The sequence below is a fragment of the Nanorana parkeri genome, unplaced genomic scaffold (genome assembly GCF_000935625.1).
Source record: "Nanorana parkeri isolate BGI_ZX_2015 unplaced genomic scaffold, ASM93562v1 scaffold2486, whole genome shotgun sequence".
Taxonomy (NCBI): Eukaryota; Metazoa; Chordata; class Amphibia; order Anura; family Dicroglossidae; genus Nanorana; species Nanorana parkeri.
Window position 1 is genome coordinate 116,356 of NW_017308754.1, and position 22,589 is coordinate 138,944.

Consider the following 22,589-nt stretch of genomic DNA (forward strand, 5'->3'; position numbering starts at 1 on the left):
TGGATTTCGAATTGGCTACGACGAACCGGACCGCTCCTGTGCTGGTCACCACCACATGAGAGACCGTGCATTACCCGGGTCTGCTCGTGTGGAGGTACCAATTGTATTGGCAAGTCCTCTGCATCTGGGCTCCTACAGACTACTTCCTGATAAAGACAAAGTGCTGGAGTGAAAGATTAGTTCTGCTCCCCCGACAGACCCTGTCCAGCTACAAGACCTGTAAGTGTTCTGTAACTACAGCAGAGAAAAATTAGGGTCGTGCTATATGGCAGAGCTGTGTAAATTTTAGGACTGACCGGACAAAATACAAATCATAGGGCAGGTAAAACAGCTATTCAGCAGGATAAAAAGGACTTTCCAGTTTGCCTCAATAAACGTTTGTATACTGGTATTTTTCTTTTGCAAAATGTAATAAAAGTGTATTGAACCAAAAAAGAAAAAAAAAGGACTTTCCAACTGTGTAATATATTTTATAAAGGACTTTGTAGATGCAGGTTGTGCACTTTTCTATTAAGCTGTATTATTTACCAAAAATGACAAATTTAGCAGCGGACATGACTCTCAGCTGAGTCAGGCCTAAAGTCCCTATGCCAGGATATTGCTTCTACATACCTTTGTTCTACCTCACTCCTCCCGAACTGCCCACTTCCTCAACTACTCCCCTGCATGACATCCAGGTGCAATGTGTGTGCTGGTTAGCAGATAATGACGTGACTTTGGTTGTCGGAATGAGGGAATTAACAGCGAGACAGACAAACAGAGACTGTGTAGAAGAGAAAATACTAAAATGGGCATCTTAATTCCAGACATGGCATTCCAGAAGCAAAAATTCCCTGTTTAGAAAACCGATGACCACAAAATTAAGTCAGCTATCCGCTGTTAGCAGGTTGTGGGGGTTGGAGGTTATCCGGATTTTTGGTTCTTCTATCTAGTTATTCACTGATCTGAAATGAACATACAGGAGAGGATTGGAGATTACACAAACTTTACTAGCTGTAAGGTAAGTGACTCAGTAGGTTGCGAAGTCAGGAGAAGGATAGCAGTACCGGAGCTGAAAGTTAGTCTGCTTTCCCATGCAGGGGGAGGAAGCAGGTTGACTTCAGTGCAGACCTTCGCGGATGCAAATACCTACCTACCCTTTGCTCCGCTAGTGCTCCTTCCTGCAGCCAGGAGTGAAAGGAAAGCATTGTGTGAGCTACAGACACCGAAGGCATACAGGGGTATGGACTCCCTTGTGATAGTCCCGATTGGCCCAGTGCTGTAAAATGACTTAGGCCTCATTCACACGAGAAAAGGTCGGCATGTACAGCTCTGTGCACGGCCGTATCGGTCAGCTCCCGGGAAGAACAGGTGCTGCGTGTGATTAGTACGCAGGCCCTGACCTTCTCTATGAGAATACGCGGTCGTACGCCGCCCTACGCTCACCCAACCTGCACGTCTGTGCGGGTTCCCGTACTCGTATGCTGACAGGATGGAGCCTGTCTGCGTCCGAGCCGGGACACCTGCACGGACCTGCACTTGGGGTGAGCGTAGGGCGGCGTACTCCCATAGAGAAGGACAGGGGCTGCGTACTAATCACACACAACACCTGTCCTTCCCGGGAGCTGCCCGATACGGCCGTGCACTTTTTCTTGTATGAATGAGTCCTTAGTCACAAGTTTCTCCATACCCAACAGTATTGGGCATGTTCTTCGGCTCCCAATGCCAAACAGAGCGGCAAAAGAGCAAAATAAAGGTAATAATATGCCGTTAAAGGTGGGGGCAGGGTGTGCTTTGCCAATTTAGGTTTGCTTTAACCCCGCCACCACCACCCTTAACACCTTAAAAAATCATGGCCCTTTTTTTTTTTCTTTCCTTACAGGTTCACTTGAAATAAATGATGTAAACACAAAAGCCGAGCAGGTTGCCAAAATCAAATGTTTAGTTCTCTCACCTCATTGAATGATCCTTTGCCTCTGGTCTCCACAAAAATTGGCTTAACGTCATCAATTCGGGAGGAAAGTCCATTTTCCTGCACATGAACGGAGGAAACGTTACTAAACATGATGATGTATGGGTGCATGGTATTGCAGAGGTAAGGATTGCTCTATGAAAATCAGGACCAGAGTTTGTATCTTTTTCCCGTGGCTACAGATTTCCTACTACAATCCGCACATAGAAATGTATTGGCTCCTACCTACGTCCGTGGACTGTCCTACCTACGCCCATGGACTTTCCTACCTACGCCCATTGACTTTCCTACCTACGTCCATGGACTTTCCTACCTACGTCCATGGACTTTCCTACCTACGCCCATGGACTTTCCTACCTAAGCCCATGGACTTTCCTACCTACGCCCATGGACTTTCCTACCTACGCCCATGGACTTGTGTTCAATGTAGAATGTAGTTCAATGTAGAATTGCAAGCTCTAGGAATGTTCAGGTACAAAGTACTGTACTCGGTACAAGTACAGATATTTTTCGTGTTCCAAGACTAGACTAGAGAAAAATTAAAAAGTTAGGAGGCCGCTGTCATTTTCGAAAGGACCATACGGAGCTCCTGGGATTTGTACATCTCTGTTTTACCGATACCATTTTTTCAAGTACAAGTACTGATACTTGTCCATGTACTCAAAGATACAAGGACTGATACATTTTTGTTTATTGTCATGTGTTTTTCTAAAACAATACAGACTAATGATTTCAGGAAAGTGTCCCAAGCTGCAACCGCTGCAACCCTGGTAGTTCTTGTGAAAATGCCAAGTATCGGCACTGGTATCTGAAGTGGTATCGGTGCATCCCTAGTAAGCTCAATTGCAGCAGGGAATGATACGAACTGTGTTGGAACGTGCTGCGTAACACATGCAATAAGAGGAGTGGGCCATGTCCTCACCTTCCAGAACTCGAGACTTTTATCCATGACAGGATAGGACGGGAAAAAGATCAGGAGCCCATGTGGAACTACACGAGCGATATTACCTGTATAACAAAACAATGACACTTGGTAAGCACGCAGACAGATGGAGATGCGTGCAGGCTTTCAGTTAAAGACAGGCACACATACTTCAATACAGGAAATGGAACAGGGCCAGATTTGTGGATAAGACGAGTAAACTGAGAGAATGCACAACATGACATGTAACACCTTAGTGCATTATGACCAACTTCAAGGAAATCGGTCATATTCCACTGTTTAACCTTCCAGTTTTGCTTTGCCGGTCAGTGAACCGAAATAAGAGTACAGCCAGTAAACCCAGAGGCAAATGTCAGTAACTCACAAAGCAGTAAAGCAGAAAGAACATTTAAATTATGAAGAAAGAAGAGGACTGCCTAATTTGACCAGCATGAAGACATCTGGAAAAAGTGAACATTAAAAAAAAACAATAGCAGAAAATACTGCGTGGGGGTACAGAAAGTCCAGAGCCTGGAGTTAGGCTTTAGATGTTTACGGATAGGAGAAAAATGCCATGGCTGTCCTAGCCTTGAATATGCTAGTTCCTTTGTTGTCATACCAATCCTCTGGCTTTAGGTACTTTCCGAGTCATGGACCATCACTGGAGATGCACCGTTTTTTTGTTATCGAGTACGAGAACCATATATTGTCTTATACTGGTGCTGACACTGGAATGGAGTCGGCTTCCCGGGCAATCAGGAAGCCGGGCGGCAGGTAATAACATGCCACCCGGCTTCCAGATTGCCCGGGAAGCCGGCATTGGTCGGGAAGCCGGCTTCCCGGCCGATCAGGAAGCCGGGAGCAAGGTCATTACTCGCTGCCCAGCTTCTAGATCACACGGGAAGCTGGCTCTATGTTCCCCTTCAGCACTGCCGCTGAGATAAAATCTTCCACTAGCCGGAAGTTCTGGTATCGGGGAAGGTATCGGAGCATTTGGGCAAGTACGAATACTCGCCAAAATACTCGGTATCGGCACCGATACTAGTATCAGTGCATCCCTAACCATCACTGAACCAAAAACAGGATTACACGTGTGGTATGTTTGCATTATAGCCTGAGATGCCAGGCAACTGGTCTTTTCAGTAGGTCATCAGCAGCAGCTCTATAGCCTTTCCTTTAAAGCAAACAAACCAGTCGCACAAAAGCACTCCCTAGGTGTATGAAAGCAGAATTAACAGCATCTGCATTACAAGCTTCATTTTTACGGTAAAGGATGAAATCTATATCACTGCAGCTGCTAACATCTCTATAACCATGGACCATTATGAGGTGTTTGTACATGTGTTCGTACACGTGTTCGTTACTTGCTCAGATCTAGATCACCCCGGTCTGTGACAGCTTTACTTTAACACAATGAAATATATGGCTTGCAACATCAACCAGCAGACTATTACCGATTGTCTTTCCCAGGGATGATAAGTAATCCGGTGAAAATCTGAAAGAGAGGAAAAGCAGAAAACATGAGTGGCATCCAGCCATTGGCATGACCACAAAGCCATGCCATTGTGGTGTTGGATAACAGATACAATAGGTCTCATTTGCTATATGGCCTAAAGGAATTGCTCATACCAAACTTTCATCTCAATCCTCCACTAGAAACCCAGAATGGCAAAAAAGAAAAAACAGAGAGAAATTTTTTTTTATTGTAAGAGAGAAGCTGTCATTAGCAAACCAACCATGGCCGTACACAGCACCCAGTGCACTTGATGCAGGTTAAACTATACCTGTCATTAGACAGTCAATCATTGAAAATGCTAGCTACCTGGCTACAACTTTTGAATGTCCAAAACAAGCATTATGTAAAAGGAGTGCCAGGAAGTTTTCTAAATCCCTGTCTCTTCCAGTTAGGTGACTAAGAAGCAGATCATCAGCCTGACAGCCAGGGAACTAGTTGGCAATAGAGGTTTGCAATGGTAGTCATCACAATACTCTTCTTACAAGTGTACCCTAAGGAAGCTGCATGATCCAGCAATGCTTGCATTAGGCTTTCAGGCTTATTATCCCTTGGGTTGCATATAAAGATATTAGGCCAGGGGTGGGCAAACTTTGGCCCTCCAGCTGTGGTGCATCTACAAATCCCATGAAGCCCTGCAAGACTGACAGCCACAGGCATGACTCCCAGAGGCAGATGGAATTTGTAGTTTCACCACAGATAGAGGGCCGGAGTATGCCCACCCCTGCATTAGATCCTACTGTTCCTGAATTAGCATGTGTCAAACTCTTCTACATCTTCTATCATCTACATGTGCACAGAATCAGAATTCTTAAAGGGGAACTAGACCCACCAATTCAACGGCCTCCCAAAACAGTTACTTTCAAAGGTATTCCCCTGGTAATAATTGTCATGGTTGCCAGTGTGCTTATTTAAGCTCTCAGCCGAACTTTCATGCCCTCAAGTGGCTGGTGTCATAGCTGATCACATGTGCAGCACCATGGCAACTGCAATCCAAATGGAGGCTAAGATGGCGCCTTCCTTGGCTGTAAAGAATAGGAGGGTGTTGTTCCACTTTAGAGGAGAACTATGAGGCGAGTGAAAATCACTCAGACTCATAGTTCTAGCCGACCTGCGACAATTAAACTGTCACAGGTCGGCTCAATAGATCGGGAAGTGAGCCAACACATACCGTCGCTCGCTTCTCGATCTATCCCTGCAGAGAGCCGTGACTGTCACTCACGGCTCCCTGCAGGGATTCCCCCCATCCCCGCTCCTCCAGCGCTGACTGGCGGAACGGACGGGGGAGGGGGCGGGTACAGCTGGCTCTGCCTCTAGATAGGCAGAGCCAGCTGTCAATCATGCAGCTGGGTGGATCTCGACAGTATTGTCGGGATCCGTCCTGGCTGCGGCATCTCAGTATACCGCGAGCATACTGAGCTTTGGGTGACGGGAGGACGCTAGTTTGTGTCCTCCCGTTACCCTTAGGAGAACTATGGGGAAAACACTGACCCCATAGTTCTCCTTTAAACAAACATAGACACCAAGAGGGGAATTTATCAAAACTGGAGCAGACAGAATCTGGAGCAGCTGTGCACGGCAACCAATCAGCTTTTCTCTTTCATTTTTAAAGCTTAACTGAACAAACTGAAGAGAGAAGCTGATTGATTACTATGGGCAACTGCTCCAGATTCTGTCTGCTCCAGTTTTGATAAATTCCCCTCCAAGTACACCAGAGCGCCTTAGTTACTAACAGATTCTCTTTTTAGACAGATGTCACACACAGCAAGACACGATAGCGGCACTCTGTCCAGGGCAACAAACCTTCTATCATACGCAGAGCTCAGCTTAGCTCCATCAGGACCTTGGGGAACGACTCCAACCCAAATCTGATGTTTCTCTATCACGTGGGGGTTTTCTAGAGACACTTTGAAAGGGCTGAAAACAGGAAAACAAATACAGTTAAAGATGTATACATAAACCAGCTATAAAGAACAGGAAGATTGGGTTTCGGGGCAAGGAAAAAAAAAACAAAAAAAAAATCACAGAGGCCAGGTAGATATAATAACTGGAATAAAACAGCGTTTGTCTAACTTGGTCCTTTTCCCTCACTCAGCTAATGTTGGCAAAAGCCCTGTCTGAAATGTCAGATGATTTGCAAAGCATGAAGAGATAATAAATAGGTAATGGGGTGCTGTTAAGCCAGAAGCCTTTTTCCTTTCCTTGGAAGAGCCATGGTATGTAATGTCAGGGGGGAATTGAACAGCCTATGGCGGTGAGTATTTCTGCCAACACCTGTCAATGCATGTTGAATCATTCCCCGACCCTTGCCAGAAGAAGACGCTTGGCTTGCCTGCAGCTGAGCAGGCTCCAAGGAGAACAGCTACTTACATTTTATAGATATTTAACATAACGTTTTACGGTTTGTTTGTTTTTACAAACATCAGAGATGGAATGTGAATTTAGACGTTGCCACTAGCATCCATGTTATTTCACCACATGCCTGTATTATACTGTAGGTCAAGATTTTAGCACAGTTTTAAATTCTTTAAAATGTAACTCCACTTTAATCATGAGTTATACATTTCAACATGTCCCCGCAGATTCTGACTGCGGGGACAGGCTACCTTGTAAAATGTACTGGGACCCATGTAAAGAGCCGACAGAGCCAATGGTGTCTGTCCATATACTCTGTTTTTTTCTAGAACACCCCTGAATTTCTAATGCTTAGTGATGGTGCCCATTCAAAAAGCAGGATCGGAAGGCATGGCTAACCATTGACTTCTCATTTGAAGTTGATACGTGCATATTTGAGTCCTCTCGGTTTAGGGCACGGGTAGGCAAACTTCAGCCCTCCAGTTGTGTTTAAACTACATATCCTGTCATGCATCTGCCTCTGACAGCCATGCCTGTGGCTGTCAGAGTCTTGCAATGCTTAAAGGAGAACTATGGGGTAAGTGTTTATCCCCCATACTTCTCCTATGGGTCACGGGAGGACATATACTAGCGTCCTCCAGTGAACCAAAGCTCAGTATATAGCGAGCTACAGCTACAGAGACCGCAGCAGTCGTGACGGATCCCTACATTACTGGCGAGATCCACCCAGCTGTGTGATTGACAGCTGGCTCTGCCTATCCAGAGGCAGAGCCAGCTGTACCCGCCCCCCTCCCGTCCATTCCTCCAGTTAGCACTGGAGGATTGGAGCAGGGAATCCCAGCAGGGAGCTGTGACTGTGACAGTCACCACTCTCTTCAGAGAGAAGATCGAGAAGTGTGCGAGCGACGGTATGTGTTCGCTCACTTCCCGATCTATTGAGCCGACGAGTGACAGTTTCATTGTCACACGTCGGCTCAAACTATGAGGATGAGTGAATTTCACTCACTTCATAGTTTTCCTTTAATGAGATTTGTAGTTTCACCACAGCTAGAGGGCCAGAGTTTGCCTACCCCTGGTTTAGGGGCTCCCATGGTCTATCAAGAGCACAGGTACTTTTTCATATAAGCAACCCCAATATGCTGTATGTGTTTCCCCAGCAAAATACAAACTTACATCTGCATCTCCATAGTGAAGGAGGAGAGGGGACATAGCGTCCCACTGGTCAGTATGATGCTCCGCACTCCTTGTCTCACCAGGTCGTGCATTGTGTAACCAGGACTGAAACACCAGTAGCTGAGCACCTTCCCTGCAACACACACGGGGAAGGAAGATACATTTAGGGAAACTCTCAGTTGTCAAGAACCTCAGCAAAAAGCTGTATACTGTGGTAAACCCAATAACACTCACACAGAACATACAAACCAGTGCAACTGTTAACTAGACTTCTGCTTTTAGTATATCTAAAGTCAAAACTTTCATTTTAGACATGGGGAGAGAAGGATAACCCCCTCCCCCCGCTGGAAAGATTCCCCCTCTGTGTCATCAAGACACAAAGTGATGGGAAATCCAAACTATTAGAGGTGTAAAGGAAACAGTTATAGAGGGGGAATCTTCCAATGGTGACAACTGTTCTCGGAACCGCTGTCTAAGCGGGTAACTCTCTGTATTTTGGGAACATTTCCTCTGACTTCCTGTTGAGTTTGCAGAACAGAATCAGGTCAAAAAGGAAATAAAAACTGACAGGGGTGTTAAAGTGGAAGTAAACCCTGTTTTGAAAAATAAACGCTGACAAGCAGGTTTTTTTTATGACAGAAGAGGCTCTGTGTGTCTCTTCTGTAATAAATACTTCAACCTGCGTGTCACACTTTTTTTTTTACTTTGAGTATACACAGTCCTCTCGTGTGCAGCTCGGTGAACAGTGGCGGCACGACTCTGTGCAGGGACAAAGTGTATAAGTTACATCATCCCGGCCCAGCAAATCAAAAAAGCCGAAGACACCAACCACGGAATACGACCAGGCGAAAGCGCTGGTCGTTGAAAGTTCATGGCCATAGAGGGAAGCATGGACACTGCAGTGCTGGATCACTTTGCTTGGTCTGTCTGCCATAATGTGCTAATATGCTGTGCATACTTGCACGTTATGCATTTTGTATTAGCTTTGGCCATTTATATCCCCAAGCTCAGGAGACTGAAATTGTAAGCATTGGAAACATGTTTGACTAACTGACCCTTAACATATATATTTACATTTCAGTCTACAGAGTCAGCTGAAATATTATCAATTACAACAAGCTTCCTCTGCAATTTTTAATACCAGTCTCCCCTAGGTTCGCTTGCGTCCAGTTACATAACATGACCTCAGTCTCACCTCCTTGCTTTCTGCTATTGCTCCACACGTCTCCCCGTGGCTTCTTCTTCTGGCTGCTGTCTGGATGGATGTGAACCTGCTCGTGCAAAAGGCAATTACACAAGAATTGGATGATGTTTATAAGCAATGCAAGGCCATCTTCTACGCTAGCAAAAGTTGGGGCCAAGTAGATGAAAAGAGCTGGGGTAAGTCCTCGCACAGCAATTGTGAGGACTTACCCCACAATAACAAAGAAGTGTTATTGAAAAGGAGAGGGACACCTTCTTTTAAAGGAGAGCGACACATTTATTTAAAGAGGAACTTTGCCTATACTTTGCTTAGACACTGTCACATGAGCTGGGGAGAAGAAGCTTTATAATGTGTAAGCTCCAACAAATGACCTCAGAGGAACAGAGCAGCAGGAAAGCGCAGGTTAAGCAAATATCAGTGCGTGTTAGGGGTACGGAGTTGCCCTAACTTTAAGGGGGACCTAATCAGCCTCTAGTAAACTAGCCCCAATCCACCTGTCTGATGAGAGACCTGGGTGAGAATCAGGCCACATAGCAGGTGACAGCAAGTATTTTCAATACTTGACATGCTTATTTTCCAGCTTGCTGGTCTTGACCAATCCTTACCTCCTCTCGTTCAGTAGAGGGACATGGCAGTGACCATGCAAATGCCACTTGTCCTAGGTAGTGTCAGAGGATTTACATTCGCTCACAATGCTGCTTCTAAAGTTAGCTAAAAATCTTATAGGAGAAGCAGCAATGGTGCATGACACAATAGGTGGTGACTCAAGAGAAATGGCTGCTCACTGAACAAAAGGGGCTGCTGGAGTCCCTCAAGTACCACAAGAAGGGAGATTGTTTCTTTCGGGCAGTTTATTATTCAATTACGCTAACATACCTATGCAGAGGGTTATAGCCAACTTCACTGTCTATATTCATAGAGTAATGACATGATTTTGGACTTACTCACTTACCTTGTAGTACCTGGAGACCTGTTTGGTATTGATGACAGAAGTAGAACCTTCAGGGCTCTCAATATTAAATATAATCTGCAGAAACCAGACAAGACCAGGTATGAGGACAAACAATAAACTAACAATCTCTCTTTCTTTTACATGACAAGTTTTCCATATTACCTACGGAACATAAGCAATCCAATCTTTTTAAAGTGAACCTAACTTCAAAGAACAGCACTGAAGTTCAAGCACCTAGTCCCTTTCCAGTACCTCTGTTAGCCTTCAAATTAATCCCAGTGTCTCTGTGAAGTCCCTTGGGTCCCAGGTAGTGATGGGCTCGGGCGTGTTTGCAAGCACCTCGTGCCAAGCCCGACAGGAAGCTGTCAGCGCGCAGCGCCAATCACAGGCACTGAGACATTTCCCGATCTCTGCAGCTGCGGACCGGGAAAATGTCACAGTGCCTGTGATTGGCTCTGCGCGCTGACAGCTTCCTGGCGGGCTCGGCACGAGGCGCTTGCGAACATGCCCGAGCCCATCACTAGTCCCAGGCACAGGCTGTACTTGGTACACCGACTACTCCCCAGATAGCAAGCAATTGAGCTGCAAGTTTGAAAATGACTTGCTAAACTATTGCAGACTTGCAAGGCTTCACAATTTTGTTGCACAATTACAGCAAGTCTGCATTGCAAGTCTCCAAATCAACTTGCATTCCAAAAGTGCTGTAACACTTGCAGAGCTCTTGCGAAGACCGGCAGGACTCTTGCTGTAGACTTGCCAAGCAGATTTGCTACAAATTCAAAAAAAATCAACTAGAATTTGCTGCAAGTCTAAAACCTGCCAGGAATGTGTGCAGCAAGTTAACAAGAATTACAATTTAACCCTACCACAAGTTTGTGGCAAGTTATCCTTGCTATCTGGGTCTCTACACTGAGATGATGCATGGATAATGCTAAAACCTGAGCCTCTGCTATTCAACTGTCAGATACCAGAACTGCAGTGCAGCATGGATCAAAGAGAACTCCAGAAGAGGAAGGCATCAAATGCAATACAAAAGACAGGTCACTTTTCCCAACTAAGCAATATTTGAGGTTAGGTCCCATATGAAAGCCTGATCTGAAAGGTTAAAGGAGAACTATGGGGTTAGGGCTTTTCCCCATAGTTCTCCTAAGGGTAACGGGAGGACACAAGCTAGCACAATTATGTCTGGATCCACCCAGCTGCGTGAGTGACAGCTGGCTCTGCCTATCTAGAGGCAGATCCAGCTGTACCCGCCCCCTCCCCCGTCCGTTCCGCCAGGCAGCGCTGGCAGATCGGAGCGGGGAGGGGGGAATCCAGTCCCTCCCCTGTCACGGCTCTCTGTCGGCACAGGATCGAGAAGTGAGCGAACGCCGGTATGTGTTCGCTCACTTCCCGATCTACTTAGCCGACCTGTGACAATTTAATTGTCACAGGTCGGTCAGATTATGAGGCTGAGTGAAAATCACTCGCCTCATAATTCTCCTTTAACCTGACTCAGTCTGGCCTAAGAATGTTGGTTTATCTTGGGGGGAAAAAGCCACATTAAACTGGCTGAAAACCAACCCAGGAAATCACATCACCCACCAACAGATGTAGCTAGATGATATTGCGTTGCAATGGCGTGTACATATCTGCAATGCATGCAAATGATCCCAGGTCTTATTTTAAAAATGATGCAACTACACACAAAAAACTTCTCATCTGACAGAAATCCACTGAACTCCTAACTTCCAGTCTGAGTTGACAACACATTGCCTCTGCTGTACTGAAATCCCAAGCAGTGTTGTCAGACCGGTCAGTTCTTTTCTGCTGGATAGTCACAACTCTCCCTTGCTATGGTAATGAGGAGATGGGGGCATGTTCTATAGTCCAGTAAACCTATTGCTTTGCCCTGCTTAGGTTTTTTTTTATGAATACGTGTTGATGCCTCCTGCAGTGGCACATTTTAATTTAATGTTTAAGCTTTTTAAACATGAATATACAGAATGTGCATTCCAAAGCTAATGCTTGGGTTAGATACTTTATATTCTCCAGCTTCAAAGTACAAAGGAAATCTTACCTGGAGAATATCTGACAGCTTCTGGAGGCCGAGAGTGTTGGTGAAGACCCCAGAACCTGAGGGCAAGACATGAATTTAGAAGTAGTAAATTGTACAATAGAGGTGGGCAAACTCCGGCCATCCAGCAGTGCTACAACTACAAATCCCATGAGTCATTGCAAGACTCTGACAGCCACAGGGATGACTCCCAGAAGCAGATGCATATTGGCATTTGTAGTTTCACCACAGCTCGAGGGCCGGAGTTTGCCCACAAATCTTTTTGTGGATAAGTGAAATGAGAAAAGTAAGGCCCATTTGATAAGCCTGCCAGGGATCTACTTACTTCCGCCAACGTGCTGTATGATCTGTTCCAAGAGATCCAGTAGATCTCCCTTGGTGTTGTAATTGATTCCCACAGATCCAAAGAGCTCGAAGATGTAACTGCCATCAGAAAAAAAAACCCATAAGCCCTTAGAGGAAAACAGCTCAATGATTTACTTATGACATAACTGCATAGAGAATGGACGCTGAAGGCTTAAACGCGACCAAACGTTTTCACAGTTTGTTCCAGTTATAATGAGCTACATTTATCTTGGGAAAGCCTAAGTGTCCATGATGTTCCACAATGTTCCCGCCAAATAGATCAGGGAACTAAAAAATAATGTCAATGTACGTAGATGGGTCTCCAATTCTCCCCCCACAGTGGGGTTATGGCTCAGTGAAATGGATAGGATGGTTGACTATGAACGTGTCACTTCCCAGCAGAGAGGCAATATGAAAAAATGTGATTCTATGTGGTCCAATTGGCTGTCTTCCCGTGGACGGGTGGCGCCTGAGTAAACAGCATGTATATGTACTACCCTCCGGGGTATACCCGGTATGTCTGTGCTGCTAGAACTATACCAGCAGATGTGAGCTGCGAGGGGTATAAAGTATACATGATATTTCTGTACTGTTTGACATTGGCTACTGTTCCTCAAACGAGCACCTTTTTTTTATTTGTACTGCTGTTTCTTTTTTGAAAAATCAATAAAAAAACTATGAGATTTTTAAAAAAAATAAAAAAATAATGTCATCTTCCAGTACAATTGCAGTGTTAGAATTAGGCATAAAGATTACAAACCAAATAACACAACTTTAAATGAGTGCTGAACAATGGCTCAACATAGACCAAAACAGGTTTATAGAGGGGATGCACCGATATATCGCCTGCTGAAACATATCGGCCGAAAATGGCACTTTTGGCATAATGCAGAAAGTGCCATTTTCTGGCCGATACAGCGGCGCATCCCTGCTTTCTCTCCTCCCTGCTGGGCGCTGCTCTGTGCCCCAGCGTGGAGGAAAGAAACTATGACAGCCGGCCCAGCGCTGCGGGAGGAGAGCGCTGTGAGCGGCCGGCATCTCTCCTCCCACACCGCTCAGCCTCCTATCACAGATTGGCAGAGCGATGTGCGGCCGGAGACAGCCCGCGCTGTCACAGCAGGCTGAGCTCCTCTCGCTCAGCCTCCTGCGAAAGCGTGTCAGGAAGGAGACGAGTGCAAACACTCGGTGATCAGTGATCGCTGAGTGTGTGTACATAATTGAGGACATGGCATGTTTACTATATCCTCAGTTATGACTGAATGGGAAGTGATCTACTTCACCTCCTGTTCATCCATGATTGTGGATATAGTAAACATACAATGTTCTCATGTTATGAATGAACAGGAACACGCAGTATAGAGGATTCCTGTTCATTGATAACTGGGGCTGCGGAATAAGAGATTGAGGACTCTGTGTTCTCAATCTCTTTTTCTATTTTAAAGGGAAATATCAGGGGTCTGCTTAGACCTCTAATATTTCCCCGAAGCCCCTAAAAGTAAAGAAAAAAAATAAAAATATTTAATAAAAAATGAATCAATAAATAAAAATATCAAATGTCTATTATAAGGTTGAATTATTTTGGCAAATCGTGAGAGCTGAACAGGAACAATATGATTATCCTAGAATATTATTAGCAGCAGCAATTACCTCCCGTCTTTAGTGACCCCAGTCCCGTTAGCTGGCAGGGAAATGGCATCAATAGCGTTCTCAAGCTGCAGGAGAGCCCCTAAAAGAAAGAACCGCACAAGCCATCACTATAAACAGCCTAAAGGGGACTAAAAATGCTGCTTGCCTGGCTTTCTCTAGCTTTAATTCTTCCTAAATGCTTGACTAGAACAAGCATACAGCAAGTAAAGCTAGAACTGCAGATTTGCACACTAGTAGCAGGCCGCAAACCCAAGTATTGAATTTACTGAATCAGCCTAATGACCAGGCATCTAGTATTTGCAATGGCAACTTCAATTTTCCTTTAGTTCAGGTTTTCTTGAATTCTACCATTTCAAGATATAAAAACAGGACATCTAGCACCATCTAGAGGTGCTACCAAGACATAATTCTGAGACTGATTATGGTTGTTGATGTGTGTTGGATTATACAATCCTTCCATTAAATGCAACAAAAATGTACACGCACCATTTTCCAGATAGTTAAAGTCCAACTCTGCTTTCAGTGTCAATGAGCTAAATATATTCCAGGTGCATCAAAACAAAAGGGGTGCAAGCTACATAGAAGGACCTTGGTCTCTGAGTGGAAGCAGTGGTCTCTCTGCACTGGTCTGACATACCCCCTGCTAAGTTAGAGCTAATGCTTCTCCGATCAGCAAGGCTAAGGTGGGGTGTCCACAAACCTTTGACCATTATTATTTGCACATCAACCCTCTGACAGGTCTAAGCTTCCCAAACAATGTCTTTATTCCCATATTATTCGTCGGAGAGCGCCTTACCCTTTATCTTAGCCAGGTCTTCAATCTGTATATTTAATGCTGTGAATGAGAACAAAATTATTTTGTAAGTGGTGAACTTTAGTTGACATCCGTTTAGTCCAAAATGAAGGCAGCAACAGATTGAGGGGACAACATCAGTCAATGCTGTCCATTGCCCTGATCAGTCATGTACAGTGTAGCAAGGGCAAGGGCACAGGTAAGGCTGGGTGCCATCAGGTTAGTGGGGGGCCTAGGCCCCGACGGGATGCCCATGGGTGGCCCCAGTGAAGCGTCATTCCACAGTGCAGGGGGGGGGTCTGTTGCTCAATGTACCACCTGCCTGGAGCAGCGGCAGTACCTGCAATCTGTCATGAGGGCGCCGCTACACATCCAGCTTCAGAGACAGCATGAGAGAAACTGGCATCCTGTGCACATGAGGGAGAGATCCCAACTGCTGACCCTCCTCTCAGCGTCAATGAAGAGGAGATGTTGGCTTCCTTTGCATGCTGGCGCCACTGTTGCCTTCCTGGACCACAATGGAAGCACCCCAGCAATGCACTGCCAGGTAGGTTGCTGTAAATACCAGTTATAGTGTACAGGGGCCCATGATTTTTAATGGCGGCCCAGAGTGGAGCAAAGAAAAAAAAAAAAAAAATGCTGCAAAAAGCCAAAGCTGCGGCTACAATGCGAAGTCTGTGATATTTGGATTTTCTGAGTTACACACTTCCAATAATATCGTCAGTAATAGTTGGTGTGATTTATATATCAAACCGTAAGCTATTTGTAGGCCAAGTGACATGGACGTAGGAGTGCGTGCAATTACACTACATCAAGCCAATGTATTTTAACCAAAAAGTGCACTGGGCAACAAAATGACTACTGCCATTCCTTTTGCTGCACTATGTAACAGTGACTGTGCATAGAGACTGTTGTAAGCTCCCTCTCTCTCATAACACACCTCTCTAGCAATCCCTAGATAGCAGCTTTGAAAACACTTCCTTTAGAAGTCTGCCTGCATGCAATGACATCATCCCTGCTTTCCCAATTGGCTAGAATTTTTTTTTTAAATAATATTAAGCTCATTGTGCTATGTTATGATATTGAACAAACAATCAAAAGAAATTCCAACTGATCAGAAAAAGAGGGATGATATCACTTTATCGGGTCACATTTTCTATACAGCGGCTGTGCGGCTTTCACATATTCTGCAGAAGACGTGTATCTAAACCTCTGTTTTTAACCTGAGCGGTGAGACAAGTTTTTTTGCATGCTGGCTGATGAGTGTGCTGGGAAACTTTTTGACATTTACTATACAGGTACACTTTTGCTGCTGTGAACATTACACCTCTGAGGGTAAAGTTGACTTTTACAAAGAGTTTTCACTAGGGATGCGCCGAAATTTCGGCCGCCAAAACGGTACTATGGGCAAAATGCTGTCAGCTGTCACAGGAGGCCATACAGCGTTGTAACCTTGAAGCTATTGTTAGTGGTGCTCGCAGTTATTACACGGATTGCGTTATGTTGCCTCAAAGTACTAAACCAGCATTCACAGGGATAAAACCGTGAATTCGTGTTCCTTTTATTGAAATCACGTCACATGCATCATCCAAGGCAACATTTCGGGACCATGCAGGATCTGCTATGTTGCCCTGAAGAAGGGACCCCCGAAACGTTGGCTTAGATGATGCATGTGACGTGATTTCAATAAAAGGAACAAGAATTCACACTGTTATCCCTGCGAGTGACGGTGATTTTCTATTCAGGATTTTTTACAGTACAGTAAGCGAATCTCCCTGAGCCTCAGAGAGTAGTAAAAAAAAAAAAATCAGAGAATCAGAGAAGTTTTAATTCTTCCCCCTTCTATCCAAAACTAGAAAAATATATTACCTTGCTTACAAAAGATAGTGAGGAGAATTTATCAAAACTGGAGCCGAGAAAATCTGGAGCAGCTGTGCATGGCAACCAATCAGCGTCGCTCTTTCATTTTCAACTCTCCACTGAACAAACTAAACAGAGAAGCTGATTGGTTGCCCTGGGCAAGTGCTCCAGATTTTGTCTGCTCCAGTTTTGATAAATTCCCCTTGCAGTGTATAACCTTCCACAATGTCGTATCCACAAGTCCAAGCTAATTGAAACAAAATAAAGAAGACAGATCTGCTCACAGGCACTAGAGGACTCCATATTGAACTCTGCGCTGATTTGTTTCTGCTCCAAACTGTCTGTCACCTCCTTTATCACCATATCTAAAGCGTCAATCCCAGAAGCCAAATCATATGGCGTTAGGTCAAAAGAAGCAGATTCTTCACACATTTTCTCCTAGAGGGATAAAAAAAAAACAGAGGAGCTGTAATTAAGGGGAAAACATGAGGGAGAGCTGCAAGAAAAGGCTTACACTAGACATACACCATCGGATCTCTCCAGGATTTCAGGTCGCTTGGCTGATTGAGAGAAATCAATCAATTCGACTATGCACGCTACCAGCAGGGATGGAGAAAACTACACCTGCTGTCTATTGAATTCAGATTTGCACTGAGGCTTGACAAAGAGGATATACCTCGAAACGCGTAGCCAACGAACTGCCACCGACCCTGTGAGAGCTCTCATACCATCTACAGCTCACACAGCATCCCGACCTTCCCCGCCCTATCTGATTGACGGTATAGGACACATATTTGCCCTCAGCCGTTTGCGGCACTTCTCCCTCCTCCACCCGCCGCGGCTCAGCCTGGCCAGCTGAGTCCGCGTGTAAACGTGGAACTCCCCTGTTTCTGGACATGCAGCCCACTACTCCCCACACCTGATCTTCTAAACCGGGACACCAGACGCCGCTACCCGGGTATCCCTTGGATGTCACTGCTGCCAATTAGACTAAGTCATTTTCCTTTTTTATGTATTTAGAGATCTTTTACATGCAGAGTTAGTCCACACCCCCTAATAAGGTAGTAGCGCTCCTTATCCTTTGGTATTTCTTTTTATGTTTGGATACAGTCACTGTTTAGCCAACAATTTTCCACCCGACTCCTTCGAGTTTGAAATTAAAATGTGTCAAGCCTGGTGCTGACAATTTGAGATGTGTATGGCCAGTAAAGTCACGATGATTTTACCTACCATCCAATTTTCTTATGTTTTCAGTTTTAAATGTTTAATATACTGCCATTGTACACCACATTCAAAGTTGTTATTCAATACCAATAAAAAGGTTCACTCCAACTACCTACATTTGTGGAATACACAAATAAACAGAAACCACTATGTAGAACTGTAAATACATACAACTACGTAGGCAAATGTGAACTCCCCTCCACATTATCAAGTTCAAGTGTTTCCAGTTGAGGAATCTGAACCTAGCACAATATTTCTATGGCCATTACCACCATTACCATTAGCCCGGGGGATAACTCGCCCTCGTGGTGACTAATCGACTCTTTCTTAAAATTGCTGCATGTTTCAAATGACTGTGTTCTGTTATGATGCTATTTTGGTTTTCATTGTTCCCCTGCGTGGGTGAACTTTCTGCTTATTTCTTGGTTTTAAAACTAATAAAATCGTTGCAATTGAACAAAAGTGTCAAGAGACTTGAAAGACGATTGGATTGACCTAGCATTTACGTACCACATTGTGAGCTTCGTCAAAGATCACCACCGTGCCTTTCAGATCAATATTGTGGGCTTTACGACTCTAGAACAAAAAGAAAAAGAAAAAAGTTGCCTGAATATAGACTAACATTAACACAGCAAAATACATTTCGGATCCTGTGTATTCTGTAATTATTCCTTGATGTGGTTTTTAACGTTGGTACCTTAGTATCCAGAAGGTAATTATAAGGCATAAATATGATGTCCGCATGCTGCTTCAGATGTCTGGATAGGTAATAGGGGCAGGCCCTGGATAAAGGAGAAAAAAAGCATATTGAACATTTATCACTACAGTGAAGTGAAAACATAAGTGGCAAGAACCAGCCAATTCATATCGGAATGAAATTCAGCATTCTCAATCTAACAATGCCAACGCAAATCCTACATGCCCCATGTACGACCAATCAGAACCCCTTCTGGAGGTGACTGCTTTTAGGGTTACAAGGGCGTGTTTTTATGCCTCTTCATGCATGGACTGCTGTATTAGAATATGCTTTGCATTATTATACACATTGCTGCAGTTTCATGCACTGTATGACAAATTTTTGTTGCACCAGTTGATATATTAAAGCTTTTTGGTACTTCATCTGTAAAAAATAAATCAAGGCAACTGGACTGGCTGTATTTTTCTTAAAGACGCTTCACAAGTACAAGTCATTCTGAATTGAGAAAGCTGGTCAGGATGTCCAGTGATCAGTCTTCACGAAAAATACAGTCCAGTTGACTTATTTTTTTACAAATATACCATGACCTGGATGAATGAGAACCTTCACAGACTTTTTGGTACTTCATTATATTCTGTGCTGGCGAACACATCTACTGCAGGGTTGTGGTTTGTTTTGGACTGCTAAAGAAAGCGTTGGACCTCTGTGCAGCCGAAGGGGAAAGCACCGGGACAAATAAAATGCAAAACAAAAGTTAAACAAGTTTTAAATTTGGGCTGCACCCTATGTTCCTTTATGCAGTTTTATACAAGCTGGGCTTTGGTAGCCTTAGATAATGGGATAGAAAGCTTCCATCTGATGGAAATTCATTTGCAAGTAGGGGAACGTCTACCAAGTTATAAAGTCACAAACAATTCAAAGAAAGAAAACTTATGGTTCAAAGGTGGGGAAAGAAAATAAGTCAATTTACAGATCCAAGAGCGTACCCCCCAACACCAATCACGGTGTACACTGTCTGGAGATATGCTCTGGTGTACAGCAAGTTTAGATACGCATCTACTTCTTATTAGGGGGAAGATGTAATAATTTTTATATACAGTGGTACCTCGGTTCACGAACACTTCTGTTCGCTAACAATTCGGTTCGCGAACAGGACGTTCAGCAAAATTTTGCTTCCGTTTGCGAACTCCGCGTCGGGTGACGAACACAACCGCAGCCATCTTCCCTGCTCTGACACGTGGTCGTGGCTTCCTCTAGTCCAGATCGCGGTCTGATCACAGTGTGATTCGGTTCGCAACCAGAATCGCGGAACTAATTAAGTTCGTGAACCGAGGTACCACTGTACCTATTTTATGTATCTCTCATAAAACAAACCACCCTAGTCTTTATATTTTACCCTTGTTAATCTGAATATCAATTTCAAACCCCACATATAATTTGTATCTTACTTTTACAGTAGCAAGCTTCCTCCATGTGCACAGTTCATCACCCTTCTCTGAAAGAAGAGTAGTGTTCATCGGCTAGGTGACTATAAGGAAAAACTGGCTACTGAAGTTCCCCCCTCCTCCCCCTTCCTCCCGCAGTTTGCTGATTGGACAGTCAATATCAGTACACTAATCCCAGTCTCTTCCTGTATACATGTTCACATCATTAGACTAAGATCAAAGCTGACCCATCATATCTTGATGTGAATGTTGCTGTACAGGGGACTAAAGGAAACTGATATGAAGACAGATCAGTATCATATAATAATAATAATATCAGTATTTAAAAATTACACTGAATTATATATATTTTTTTTAATCTAAACTTTGATTCATTTTTTATAATCCGTGTATAAAGTTCAGGCGTGTTATGAGAGGACAGAACAGTGACATTACAGCAGTACCTGTGCTTGCTGCCATTCTTCACCAGATCCTCAATGTCCAATATCTGCGTGGTCAGATCCTTCTCGGTGCTTTTCTCTGGGGCAAGAAATGGAAGTGTCTGTAACAATCTAGACATGAAGCACATATCCCAAAGCAGGGAGTAGGTAACCTCAGCACTCCAGCTGTTGTGGAACTACAAGCCCCATGAGGCATTGCAAGACTACTGACTGCCAGAGGTATGAGTCCCAGAGGCATGACGGAATTTGTATTTTCACCACAGCTGGAGTGCAGACATTGCCTACCCTTGCCCTAAAACACCCATCCCTCTGCCCCATCCCTTATCTGTTCTTTCAACGTTTCTCATCCTAGAACTGATTCTGCCTATGAGGAAATATAACCGGACACAGTCCTTCCTTCCCAATCCTGACATGTCACAGCCCCTTCTAGTGGTAATAACCAGAATCACATCCACTAACACTTACCCTCCACATTGTTGTAAAAGTGACAGGATCTACTGGACACTTTGGAACGGCACATATGGACCTAGAAAGACAGACAATGTGGTAAGTTCTATATACAATGCAGAGTCAGTGTTGGTCTCTTGACTACCTTGGACAGACACATTTTATTTTAAAGCAGAATGTTCTTAACCTTGACAGTGGGGCTACACTTCACACCCCATACTGCAATGGTTATGTGGTCGTATTTGTGTAGGTGCTAAAAAGAAAAATGTATACTCACCCGGACTACAGGTCTGGTCCCTGCAACCTCTCTCCCTGCCCACAGCTGCAGTAGTCAAAGGATCCTTGAGTCATCATGTTCTATACAAAGGGGGGAATTTAATACAAGACCTACCCCGAAAATAAGACCTAGTTGTGACCATTCCCAGGGCCGGTGGTGCCATAAGGGGATCTTGAAGAGCCACGGGAGAGAATCAGCGGTGCCAAAGAAGCCAGAGGAAGCGAGGCGGCACCGGAGGGAGCAGAGCCGCATAGGCCGAGGCCTCCTCTACAGTGCCGACTCCTGTCACAGGCGGAGTGATACCAAATGCACCCTGTCTGTAAGGAATCGATAGTGAAAGTGCGCGTCGCTCATTCTGGCCAGCGATTGGTTAGCAAAATGCTCTTGGAAAGGTATGGCACCCCTGATCACCACATTTTTGAACATGAATACATGTAGACTGTTGTACATGAATAAGTGTGGATTGTTGTACATTAAAAAAAATAAGACCTACCATGAAAATAAGCCCTAGTGCGTTTTTTTCAGCCCCAAAAAATATAAGACAGCGTCTTATTTTCGGGGTAACACGGTAATGCCTGAAATATGTTTTTAGCTGAAGAAATAGTTTGTTAGTATAAAAGGAAGTGCTATAAAACAGGGTGCTCTGCTCTTAGGGTGGATTGCTGGACCTCCTAGTCTGGTATTATCCAAGGATAGAGACTGAAACAACGTCTTCCTCACCTTGACATGGTTATTCTCCTGCTTCTTCACCTCAGGGTGTATACAGAGCTGATCCCTCGAGCCCAGGACACTGACTTTGGGTCTGGAAGAGATCAGAGATGATTTATAGAAATGGAGGTGGGGTTTCCCATTATAATCTCGCCGACACGTGAAACCCCAAACCTTCTGCAAACGTTAATTATAGAAACAAAAGCAAATATCTGACTGGATGCCAGACACAAAACCTTCACTTACTGCAAATGCCACCTTGTTACAGAGCAGCACAAAAGCATGACTACCGAGCAAAGCAATACTATTAAATAAATAATATTTACAAGGAAGTCACAGCACAGAACATATTCATAACCAGCAACACTATGGAAGTTGTGCCCAAAACAAACAAAAAAAAGCAAAACACAGGGCAAAGCACTAGTCCCAATTATTGTCAAAAACAGGGGTGGGCAACTGTGTCCCTCTGGCTGTGCTTCTGAGAACAGAACAGCTTCCTCCCCAGCAAGGAGACCAGTACAGCTTCCTCTCCTAGCAAGGAGACCAGTACAGCTTCCTCCCCAGCAAGGAGACCAGTACA

General features: G+C 44.4%; 1 protein-coding gene across 1 annotated transcript in view; it reads right to left on the reverse strand.

Annotated features, from left to right (window-relative positions):
* Positions 1-22,102, reverse strand: part of LOC108801774 (regulator of telomere elongation helicase 1-like) — a 53,347-nt gene extending 31,245 nt beyond the window's left edge. The window contains exons 1-17 of the mRNA XM_018573684.1: positions 22,022-22,102; positions 21,043-21,103; positions 20,581-20,656; positions 18,693-18,777; positions 18,506-18,571; positions 17,056-17,209; positions 14,915-14,953; positions 14,119-14,197; positions 12,452-12,549; positions 12,130-12,185; positions 10,071-10,145; positions 9,110-9,185; positions 7,915-8,047; positions 6,190-6,303; positions 4,328-4,368; positions 2,874-2,959; positions 1,934-2,011 (exon numbers count right to left, since the gene is read on the reverse strand). Of these exons, the coding sequence (XP_018429186.1) occupies positions 1,934-2,011; positions 2,874-2,959; positions 4,328-4,368; positions 6,190-6,303; positions 7,915-8,047; positions 9,110-9,185; positions 10,071-10,145; positions 12,130-12,185; positions 12,452-12,549; positions 14,119-14,197; positions 14,915-14,953; positions 17,056-17,209; positions 18,506-18,571; positions 18,693-18,777; positions 20,581-20,656; positions 21,043-21,097 (1,311 nt within the window). The 5' untranslated portion in view covers positions 21,098-21,103; positions 22,022-22,102. The remainder of the gene's footprint in view (positions 1-1,933; positions 2,012-2,873; positions 2,960-4,327; positions 4,369-6,189; positions 6,304-7,914; positions 8,048-9,109; positions 9,186-10,070; positions 10,146-12,129; positions 12,186-12,451; positions 12,550-14,118; positions 14,198-14,914; positions 14,954-17,055; positions 17,210-18,505; positions 18,572-18,692; positions 18,778-20,580; positions 20,657-21,042; positions 21,104-22,021) is intronic.
* Positions 22,103-22,589: the final 487 nt, after the last annotated feature.